The sequence below is a fragment of the Globicephala melas genome, chromosome 4 (assembly GCF_963455315.2).
Source record: "Globicephala melas chromosome 4, mGloMel1.2, whole genome shotgun sequence".
Taxonomy (NCBI): Eukaryota; Metazoa; Chordata; class Mammalia; order Artiodactyla; family Delphinidae; genus Globicephala; species Globicephala melas.
The window spans coordinates 59,878,255-59,891,072 of NC_083317.1; the positions used below are offsets into that span (position 1 = coordinate 59,878,255).

The 12,818-nt window shown below is 36.4% G+C and overlaps 1 protein-coding gene across 1 annotated transcript in view; it reads left to right on the forward strand.

Annotated features, from left to right (window-relative positions):
* GRAMD1C (GRAM domain containing 1C) overlaps window positions 1–12,818 on the forward strand; it is a 79,992-nt gene that overhangs the window by 23,871 nt on the left and 43,303 nt on the right. Inside the window, 2 exon segments of the mRNA XM_030836818.2 lie at window positions 341–436; window positions 5,479–5,559. Of these exon segments, the coding sequence (XP_030692678.1) occupies window positions 341–436; window positions 5,479–5,559 (177 nt within the window).

Genomic DNA, 12,818 nt, shown 5'->3' on the forward strand with positions numbered 1-12,818 from the left:
CTCCTTTTGGCTGCCAAAAGCATGTCTTATGTGACAGACTGTCTGAATTTTTTGTGTGTATTTGTGTGTCTTTGTGTGTGTTAATGTGGAACATAAATACCCATATGTCTTCTCACACTTTATCCTAATATTAGGTATAGGAGCTGATGGAAGAAATTACTGAAGGGAAGAATATCTGTTCACCGTGTTTATCTCAGAGAATGCGGGCTGTGCTTATTAACTCCTTTAGGTTTTTCACCTGAATATTCTGGACTAGATTGATGTAATACTTGGTATTTTGTGTTGTGTATGTTTCTGAGAAATTCGTTTTGCAATTTTTTATCCTTTTTTGTGTGTTTAGATTTCTATTGCTTTAAAGAACATAACCTTTATGACCAAGGAGAAGACCGCTTGACTCATCCCAAATGCTATCCAGATCTTTACAGAGGGTGAAAAGGTGAAAAACTTTTCTACCTTTGCCTTGTAACATAATGTGGAGAAAATCTGCCTCATACTGATCATCAATGTTGGGAATGTAAGCAATTCTTCTTGGAGTTAGGAATATTTAATAGTATTTAATACTAGATTTCTGTATACTTAAATACTTATTGGTGACTAAATGACTGCTAAAATTTTTTGTAGTTTATAGTTTACAGAGAAATTTCTCCCATATTTTTCATTTCTTCATTATAAGAGGTAGGTAGGATAAGCCTTAGCAAATATCCTTATTATTTCTAAATACCCTATAATTCCATGATCGTTGTTTGGTCAATAATACCTGCACAATAGCAACTAATAAAAACCAGACTGAACCGAGATTTGGTAGCATACAAATAAACACATAATCACTACAATCTTTTTTAGAATGGGGATTTTCTTTAATTGCCATCATTTTTATTATCCACCTACAATATCCATCATTTCTCGGTATGAAGAATCTTTTTCTACCCACCTGGAAAATTGATACGGGCTCTGTATGTGACATAAGAAGCATAATGCTGAGAAAGAAAAAGAAATAAGGAAGGAAGGAAGGAAGGAAAAAAGGAAAGTATGGAAGGGAATGAAGGAGAAGAAGAAGGAAGAAAGGAAGGAAAGGAGGAAGGAAAGAAGGAAATGAAAGAGAAAAGAGGAAAGAGAGCGGGGGAGAGGGGAGAGAAACACGATCATGAGATTGAATCATTATGATGATACTTTTTAATCTTGTAAAGTTTCTTTCACATGCACTTTCAGTTTTCTTTTTGAACACTCTCATCCCTACAGAACACTGCCAGGTACAGTACAAAGAACTTTTCCCCTTTTAAACTATTTGAGAATAAGTTGTCACTCTGAAGACTTATCACTCCAGACATGATCCCAGGTAGTTTATCATGTATTTCTTTTTTTTTTTTTAAACATTTTTACAGTTTAATTTCAAAGAAAAATCTCAAGTTATATTTATTAGCAAACATATTTCAGCTAGGGAGTTTTTCATCCCCCAAAAAGATGGCAGATGGAAATGAACCTAATATGTGTTTAAAGAAAATATAGCATGTATTTCTAACAAAGACATTCTCCTACATAACCACAACATGACCGTCAAATTCAAGAAATTAACATTGATCATTATCACTGCTCAGTTCTCAAACCCGCTTCGGTTTCCTCAATTATCCCAATAAAATCCTTTATAGCAAATAGGCCCAGTTCAGAAATACCTATTACATTTAGCTGTCATGCTCTTTAATTTCCTTATTCTGGACTAGCCCCTTAGTCTTGCCTTAACTTTTGTGCCCTTGATGCTTCTAAAGATTATAGGTGAGTTATTTTGTAGGATATCCCTCAATTGTGTCTGTCTGATATTTTCTTATGATTAAGTTTAAGTTATACAATTTTGACAGAAATAACACAGAAGTGATACTCTCTTCTTTCCATTGCATCCTATCAAGTGGTACATGATTTAATTTCTACCATTACTGGTGATATTCACTTTGATCAATTGAATAAGGTGGTGTCTGCCAGATATTACTGTAAAGTTAGTCTATGTTCCTTTGTAATAATGTTTTGTGGTCAACTACTTTGAAACTATGTAAATATACTATGCCTCATAAAATGTATTCATTTATTTACTTATATCAATATGACCTCATAACTTCTTATTTTATTCAATGAATTATAATCCATTGCTATCATTATTTATTCTGATGCTCAAATTGTCCCAAATTTGGCCAGTGGGAGCCCCCTCAAGCTGGCTCCGGTGTCCTTTTGACCATTCTCAGCATTATTTGAGCACTTTCTTGCTTTTTAGCACAAGATGGTACAGGTTTTCTCTGCCTCAGTCCTGGAATCAGCCATTTCTCCAAGAAGTCCTGTTTTCTTTTGGGGGAGACTGATATTTAGAAGCCAGTTTGTTCATTGCTATAGGGTGTCACTGTTTGAGCCCTCTAACTGGGCAGAACAAGGGGATATACAATATATATATAAATTACACACCTATATACATAATACGCACACGTATATTCCCACTTACACATCTACGTTTATCTGTCTATCTATGAATGGTAAATCACCAATTCACATGAATACCTCTAATTCTAGTCCAACAACACAGAGTTATTTTGACTTCTCCCCTTCATTTTTTTTTGGCTGCACCATGTGACATGTGGGATCTTAGTTCCCTGACCGGGATGGAACCCATGCCCCCTGCATTGGGAGTGCGGAATCTCAACCACTGGACTGCCGGGGAAATCCCTTTCCTTTTGTATTTGTAACTCCCTTCCCTGACTGAGAGAAACCAGGCTCCCATTATCCTTAATATATTTACTTTGATCAGTGGACCTGTATGTAACGCATCTTCATCTCCTCTGCCGCCCCTTCCCTACACTTGATTTCTGACACGTAGAGTCAGGTTGCTGCCCATCCCACCACCACACTAGGGCTCTCATCCTGAAAAAGCTCTCCTCACCCTGCTTGGGCTCTGATACTCCACACAGGGCAGCCCTTCTACGAGGACAACCTCCTCATTCTTCTCTGGTGCTGACACCCTGCTTTGGGCTACTGCAGCTCCTCCGCCCCTGCCCTTACCTCTAGCGTGGATGCCTTGCTTTCCTCTGTTCCGCTAAACAGCTTTAGGGCCAAACTGTTCAGGAAGGGAACAAGACCTAAAATAAGCTTATTCTTTTTTTTTTTTTTTTTTTTTGCGGTACGCGGACCTCTCACTGCTGTGGCTTCTCCTGTTGCGGAGCACAGGCTCCGGACGCTCAGGCTCAGCGGCCATGGCTCACGGGCCCAGCCGCTCCGTGGCATGTGGGATCTTCCCGGACCAGGGCACGAACCCATGTCCCCTGCATCGGCAGGCGGACTCTCAACCACTGCGCCACCAGGGAAGGCCAAGCATTTAAATTTTAATAATGATAACCACAGCTAGTATTTGCCGAACATACTTGTTCTAAATATTGTGCTAAGTTTTTTTTACATGTATTTTCTCATTTAGTTCTCACAAAAATTTGTTACTGAAATTATTCTCATTTTGTAGATGAGGAAACTAAAGAAAATAAAAGTGACTCAAAGTCATAGAACTGAGTGGTAGAACCAGGATATGAACCCAGGTAGTTTAATTGCAGAGACACTGGTCCTAACTACCTCACTGTATTGATTCAGTGATCTCTTTTACCATCATCATGGAGAAAAAAAAATCTACACTAAATATTTATCCCTCCATGCACTGTATGGTTAAGGGAAGGTTAATCATTGTACTTTTAGTTGTTTTCGTTTCTAGCATACGTTCTATGCCCCAGCAGCTTAGAGATGTTATTATGCAGAACTCCTCACAAATTAAGGTTATTATTATAATAATTATTATTTATTATTTGGCTGCGCTGCACAACTTATGGGATCTCAGTTCCCCAACCAGGGACTGAACCCAGGCCATGGCAGTGAAAGCCTGGAATCCTAACCAGTAGGCAACCAGGGAACTCTCTAAGGTTATTACAGAAGCAAGATATATTAGTAAATTTTTTTTTTTTTTTTTTGCCGTACGCGGGCCTCTCACTGCTGTGGCCTCTCCCGTTGCGGAGCCCAGGCTCCGGGCGCGCAGGCTCAACGGCCATGGCTCAGGGGCCCAGCCGCTCCGCGGCATGTGGGATCTTCCCGGACCGGGGCACGAACCTGCGTCACCTGCATCGGCAGGCGGACTCTCAACCACTGCGCCACCAGGGAAGCCCTATTAGGAAATTTTTGAAGTTGGATATCTAACAAGGAATAAAATAAGATGGTAATTTACATGGATTGCCCAGAAAGATGGGAGTGTTAAGGAGTTGAGAATGTGGTTTTGGTATATAAGAGTGGATAAAGTTGATAGCAAAGTATTTAGTTTAAAAAGTGGGAATAATAAGCATAACACCATGGTGAAAAAGAGATGGACTAGGAGATTTTTCTTATCTATATATCTACATACAGGGTTGTAAGATTATTAAAATTTGGTCTAAGAAAAGGAGATAAAGGGTAGTAAATAGTGATCATTAGGTCACAATATTATATGTGTAATTGTGTTTGGAAGAGCTCCTAGATATATCCCCATGATAAAAAGTTTTGCTTTTTGAAGAATATTATATAAACTAGGTTTCAGTTTATTAACTGGAAAAATACTACTTTAAAACCTTTCTATGAAAAATATAAACACCTCAAATACTATTTTGTTTGGCATTTTATTTAATAAATCAAAAATGGAACTGAGCTTTCTCATTCCTAAAAATAGCCGGTCAGTCATGCAAAGTCACTAACTGGGGGATCAGAAGAGACGATCCACTGAGAGACTGTATTTAGTGCTGCCACTTGTCATATTTTCTCATAAAAGCCTATTATAAGGTACGACTTTGCAAAAATCATTTACATGCAGAGGAAGAGATGGGATTAAAAGCAAACATGGAATTATAGATTGAAGTATGCTATTTTTCTTATACAACATTGAAAGCAAAGTTTAGTGTTAACATGGGTGTTTTATATCTATCATTAATTGAGATTATGTATTTCTGGATTTTTTTAGAAGACTATGAAAGATGATATAATTTTAAATTAGGATCCTTAAAATAAATCTATCTCTGAAGTCCACTTGCAGTTTTCTCTTATTCTTTGTGTATATTTGGCTCAAACGGCCACCAAATTGTATCTCTCTGCAAAGTTCAGAATAAATAAAATTTTAATTTTTTTCATAAGTTTATTTAGATTGATTTTAATAATTAAACTACAATGGATGTAAATAGCTACCCAGTTCAAGCTCCTTTCCCTAGTAAATATTGATAAAGTTATTTTGCTGTAAGGTACAATTTTAAAAGACACCTTGTTCAGCACCAGTTATGTGGTTTTTTTCTATTATAATGAAAACTTTAACAAAAATTAGTATATAAAGTAGGCAGTGGTGACCTACTAGTTTGCTTTGACTATATCAAGTCACAGCAGACTGTCATGACAGATACTTTCCCTTTTTTTTCCATGACATTAAAATTGTCCTATTATTTGTCTTTGCAGTTTTTCTTCACATCTTTTGCTGCCAGGGATAGAAGTTACCTCAGTATCTTTAGGTTGTGGCAGAACGTACTGTTAGACAAGGTAAGTGTTCATACCAGAGGCTGGTGCTTGTTATAATAGCAACCTCCCAGTGTGTACCTAAACAGTGTTTGTGAGTTGAAAGCTCTTTTTTATTTTTCTGTGGTTAATTTTGACTAGACTATTCAAATCCAAGAAGAAACTTGAAGCAAAACAAAATCCATAGTTACAAGTTAAGATGTTAATTGTAATCCCCAGAGTAACCACCAAGAAAATAACTTAATAATAACTTACCATCCAAAATATGGTAAAAGAAACATAAAGGGAATGAAAATGGCACACTAGAAATATCTATTTAACACATAAGAAGGCAGTAATGGAGGAATAGAGGGACAAAAAAGACCTAATAAGATAGCAGACATTACATTAGCAAGAGGACAAATAGCAAGATAGCAGACATTACATTAAATCGTTAAACATAAGTGGATTAAACTCCTCAAGCAGAAGGCAGAGATAAACATGATCCAACTACATGCTATCTATAAGAGACACATTAGATTTTTTTATTTTTTTAACATCTTTATTGGAGTATAATTGCCTTACAATGGTGTGTTAGTTTCTGCTTTATAACAAAGTGAATCAGCTATACATACACATATAACCCCATATCTCCCCCCTCTTGCGTCTCGCTCCCACCCTCCCTATCCCACCCCTCTAGGTGTTCACAAAGCACTGAGCTGATCTCCCTGTGCTATGCGGCTGCTTCCCACTAGCTATCTATTTTACATTTGGTAGTGTATATATGTACATGCCACTATCTCACTTCATCCCAGCTTACCCTTCCCCCTCCCCACGTCCTCAAGTCTATTCTCTACGTCTGCATCTTTATTCCTGTCCTGCCCCTAGGTTCTTCAGAATCATTTTCGTTTTTAGATTCCATATATAGACACATTAGATTTAAAGATAGAAACAGATGGAAAGTGAAAGGATAGAAAAAGATATACTATGGAAACAATATCCAAAAGAGAGCCGAAGTGACTATAGTTATATCAGACAAAATAAGCTTAAAGACAAAAATTAGTAGAGACAAGGAAGAATATTTTATAATAATAAAAAGGTCAATCCATCTGGAATTCATAATAATTATAGACTTATATGCATCTAATAAGAGAACTCTAAAATATATGGGACAGAAATAAATCACTACATAAAAATAAATAAATAAATAAGTTACATGGAACAAAAACTGGCAGAACTGAAGAGAAAAATAGACAATTTAACAATAATAGTTGGGAGATTTCAGTACCCCACTTTAAATGATGTATAGAATAACTAGACAGAAGATCAACAAGGAAATAGAAGATGAACAAAACTATATAACTAGAACTAAAAGACATCTGTGGAACATTCCACTCAAAACAGAATACACATCCTTCTCAAGTGTACATGGAACATTCTCAGACTAGACCATACACTAGGTCATAAAACAAGCCTTAATAAATTCAAAAGGATTGAAATAATACAAAATGTGTTCTCTGATCACAATGGAATGAAATTAGAATTCAGTAACAGAAGAAAATTTGGGAAATTTACAAAAAAGTGGGTATTAAGCATAACACGCCTAGAAAGCCAATGGTGAAAGAAGAAATCACAAGGGAAATTAGAAAATACTTTGAGTTAAATGAAAACAAAAACACAACATACCAAGACGTATGAGATACAGCTAAAGCAGGGCTTAAGAGGGGAATTTATAACTATAAACACCTATATTTAAAAAGAAGAGTGATCTCAAATCAATAAACTTTCTACCTTAAGAAATGAGAAAAGAAAGAGGAAACTAAACTGAAAGCAAATAGAAGCAAGGAAATAATAAAGATTAGAAGAGAAATATATGGGACTTCACTGGTGGTGCAGTGGTTAAGAATCTGCCTGCCAATACAGGGGACATGGGTTCGATCCCTGGTTTGGGAAGATCCCACATGCCATGGAACAACTAAGCCCATGTCCCACAACTACTGAACCTGTGCTCTAGAGCCCGCAAACCACAACTACTGAGCCTGTGTGCCACAACTACTGAAGCGTGCGTACCTAGAGCCCATGCTCTGCAACAAGAGAAGCCTGCACACCACAAAAAAGAGCGGCCCCCACTTACCGCAACTAGAGAAAGCCTGCATGCAGCAACAAAGACCCAATGCAACCAAAAATAATAAATAAATTTATAAAAAAAAGAGAAATGTATGAAATAAAGAATAGAAAAATAGTGATAATCAACAGAACCAAAAGTTCTTTATTTGAAAAGATCAACAAAATTGACAAACCTTTACCTAGGGTTACCAAGAAAAAATTAAAATTATTACATTCAGAAGTGAAAGTGGTAACATTACTACTGGCCTTACAAAAATAAAGGGTTTATACTATGAACAATTGTATGCCAAAAAATTAGTTAACCTAAATGAAATGGACAAATACCTAGAATGTCACAAACTATTAAAACTGACTCAATCAGAAATAGAAAATCTGAATAGACCTATAACAAGGAAAGAGATTGAATTAGTAATCAAAAATCTACCTACAGAGAAAAGCTCAGGCCCAGATGGTTTCATTGGTGAATCCTGCCAAATGTTACCGTAGAATTAATACCAATCTTTCAGTCTTTCACAAAGTATTCCAAGAAATTAAATAGGAGGGAACACTTCCCAACTCAGTCTATGAAGCCTGTATTACCTTGATACCCAAAACAGACAAAGAACATCACAAGAAAACTACAGACCAATATTTATGTTCATTGTGTCTATGAATGTAGACACAAAAATCCTCAAGAAAATATTAGCAAACCAAAGTCAGCAACATATAAAAAGATTATATGCCATGATTTACACAAGGTTGTTCAACATATGAAAATTGATCAATGCAATACACTATATTAGAATAGAGGACAAAAAACATGATCATCTCAATTAATACAGGAAAAATATTTGACAGAATCCAACATTCTTTCATGATAAAAAATAAAACAGGCTAGGGCTAGCAGGAAATTTCAACAGCATGATAAAATTCACACCTACATATTTAATGGTGAGAGACTAATGCTTCCGCCTTAAGGTCAGGAACAAGGCAAGGATGTCCTTTCTTGCCACGTCTGTTCAACATTGTATTGAAGGTTCTAGCCAGGGAAATTAGGCAAGAAAAAGAAGTAAAAGACATCCACATTAAAAATGAAGAAATAGAGACAGCAGAAGCAAGAAGAACTACAATCCTGCAGCCTGTGGAACAAAAACCACATTCACAGAAATATAGACAAGATGAAAAGGCAGAGGGCTGTGTACCAGATGAAGGAACAAGATAAAACCTCAGAAAAACAACTAAATGAAGTGGAGATAGGCAACCTTCCAGAAAAAGAATTCAGAATAATGATAGTGAAGATGATCCAGGACCTCGGAAAAAGTATGGAGGCAAAGATCGAGAAGATGCAAGAAATGTTAAACAAAGACCTAGAAGAATTAAAGAACAAACAAACAGAGATGAACAGTACAATAACTGAAATGAAAACTACACTAGAAGGAATCAATAGCAGAATAACTGAGGCAGAAGAAAGGATAAGTGACCTGGAAGACAGAATGGTGGAATTCACTGCTGCGGAACAGAACAAAGAAAAAAGAATGAAAAGAAATGAAAACAGCCTAAGAGACCTCTGGGACAACATTAAATGTATCAACATTTGAATTATAGGGGTCCCAGAAGGAGAAGAGAGAGGGAAAGGACTCGAGAAAATATTTGAAGAGATTATAATCGAAAACTTCCCTAACATGGGAAAGGAAATAGCCACCCAAGTCCAGGAAGCACAGAGAGTCCCATACAGGATAAACCCAAGGAGAAACATGCCAAGACACATAGTAATCAAATTGGAAAAAATCAAAGACAAAGAAAAGTTATTGAAAGCAGCAAGGGAAAAACGACAAATAACATACAAGGGAACTCCCATAAGGTTAACAGCTGATTTCTCAGCAGAAACTCTACAAGCCAGAAGGGGGTGGCATGATATACTTAAAGTAATGAAAGGGAAGAACCTACAACCAAGATTACTCTACCCAGCAAGGATCTCATTCAGATTCGATGGAGAAATCAAAAGCTTTACAGAAAAGAAAAGCTAAGAGAATTCAGCACACCAAACCAGCTCTACAATAAATGCTAAAGGAATTTCTCTAAGTGGGAAACACAAGAGAAGAAAAGGACCTACAAAAGCAAACCCAAAACAATTAAGAAAATGGTCACAGGAACATACATATCGATAATTACCTTAAACATGAATGGATTAAGTGCTCCAACCAAAAGACACAGGCTTGCTGAATGGATACAAAAACAAGACCCATCTATATGCTGTCTACAAGAGACCCACTTCAGACGTAGGGACACATACAGACTGAAAGTGAGGGGATGGAAAAAGATATTCCATGCAAATGGAAATCAAAAGAAAGCTGGAGTAGCAATACTCATATCAGATAAAATAGACTTTAAAATAAAGAATGTTACAAGAGTCAAGGAAGGACACTACATAATGATCAAGGGATCAATCCAGGAAGAATATATAACAATTATAAATATATATGCACCCAACATAGGAGCACCTCAATACATAAGGCAACTGCTAACAGCTGTAAAAGAGGAAATCGACAGTAATACAATAATAGTGGGGGACTTTAACACCTCACTTACACCAATGGACAGATCATCCAAACAGAAATTAATAAGGAAACAGAAGCTTTAAATGACACAATAGACCAGATAGATTTAATTGATATTTATAGGGCATTCCATCCAAAAACAGCAGATTACGCTTTCTTCTCCAGTGCGCACGGAACATTCTCCAGCATAGATCACATCTTGGGTCACAAATCAAGCCTCAATAAGTTTAAGAAAATTGAAATCATATCAATCATCTTTTCTGACCACAATGCTCTGAGGTTAGAAATCAATTACAGGGAGGAAAACGTAAAAAACACAAACACATGGAGTCTAAACAATACGTTACTAAATAACCAAGAGATCACTGAAGAAATCAAAGAGGAAATAAAAAAATGCCAGGAGACAAATGACAATGAAAACACGATGATCCAAAACCTATGGGATGCAGCAAAAGCAGTTCTAAGAGGGAAGTTTATAGCTGTACAAGCCTACCTCAAGAAACAGGAAACATCTCAAGTAAACAATCTAACGTTACACCTAAAGGAACTAGAGAAAGAAGAACAAACAAAACCCAAAGTTAGCAGAAGGAAAGATATCATAAAGATCAGAGCAGAAATAAATGACATAGAAACAAAGAAACAATAGCAAAGATCAATAATACTAAAAGCTGCTTCTTTGAGAAGATAAACAAAATTGAGAAACCATTAGCCAGACTCATCAAGAAAAAGAGGGAGAGGACTGAAATCAATAAAATTAGAAATGAAAAAGGAGAAGTTACAACAGAAACCACAGAAATACAAAGCATCCTAAGAGACTACTACAAGCAACTCTATGCCAATAAAATGGACAACCTGGAAGAAATGGACAGATTCTTAGAAAGGTATAACCTTCCAAGACTGAACCAGGAAGAAACAGAAAATATGAACAGACTAATCACAAGTAATGAAATTGAAACTGTGATTAAAAATCTTCCAACAAAGAAAAGTCCAGGACCGGATGGATTCACAGGTGAATTCTATCAAACATTTAGAGAAGAGCTAACACCCGTCCTTCTCAAACTCTTCCAAAAAATTGCAGAGGAAGGAACATTCCCTAACTCATTCTATGAGGCCACCATCACCCTGATACCAACACCAGACAGAGGTACTACAAAAAAATCAAATTACAGACCAATATCACTGATGAATATAGATGCAAAAATCCTCAACAAAATACTAGCAAACAGAATCCAACAACACATTAAAAGGATCATACATCATGATCAAGTGGGATTTATCCCAGGGATGCAAGGATTCTTCAATATACGTAAATCAATCAATGTGATACACCATAGTATCAAACTGAAGCATAAAAACCATATGATCATCTAAATAGATGCAGAAAAAGCTCTTGACAAAATTCAACACCGATTTATGATAAAAACTCTTCAGAACGTGGGCATAGAGGGAACCTACCTCAACATAATGAAGGCCATATACGACAAACCCACAGCAAACATCATTCTCAGTGGTGAAAAACTGAAAGCATTTCCTCTAAGATCAGGAACAAGACAAGGATGTCCACTCTCACCACTCTTATTTAACATAGTTTTGGAAGTCCTAGCCATGGCAATCAGAGAAGAAAAAAAAAAATAAAAGGAATCCAAATAGGAAAAGAAGAAGTAAAACTGTCACTGTTTGCAGATGACATGATGCTATACATAGAGAATCATAAAAATGCCACCAGAAAACTACTAGAGCTAATCAATGAATTTGGTAAAGTTGCAGGATGCAAAATTAATACACAGAAATCTCTTGCATTCCTATACACTAATGATGAAAAATCTGAAAGAGAAATTAAGGAAACACTCCCATTTACCACTGCAACAAAAAGAATAAAATACCTAGGAAGAAACCTACCTAGGGAGACAAAAGACCTGTATGCAGAAAACTATAAGACACTGGTGAAAGAAATGAAAGATGATACCAACAGATGGAGAGATAGACCATGTTCTTGGATTGGAAGAATCAATATTGTGAAAATGACTGTACAACCCAAAGCAATCTACAGATTTAGTGCAATCCCTATCAATTTACCAGTGGCATTTTTTACAGAACTAGAACAAAAAGTCTTAAAATTTGTATGGAGACACAGAAGACCCCGAATAGCCAAAGCAGTCTTGAGGGAAAAAAAGGGAGCTGGAGGAATCAGACTCCCTGACTTCAGACTATACTACAAAGCTACAGTAATCAAGACAATATGGTACTGGCACAAAAACAGAAACATCGATCAATGGAACAAGATACAAAGCCCAGAGATAAACCCATGCACCTATGGTCAACTAATCTATGACAAAGGAGGCAAGGATATACAATGGAGAAAAGACAGTCTCTTCAATAAGTGTTGCTGGGAAAACTGTACAGCTACATGTAAAAGAATGAAATTAGAACACTCCCTAACACCGTACACAAAAAAAACCTCAAAATTGATTCAAGACCTAAATGTAAGACCGGAAACTATAAAACTCTTAGAGGAAAACATAGGAAGAACACTCTTGACATAAATCACAGCAAGATCTTTTTTGATCCACCTCCTAGAGTAATGGAAAGAAAAACAAAAATAAACAAATGGGACCTAATGAAATTTAAAGCTTTTGCACA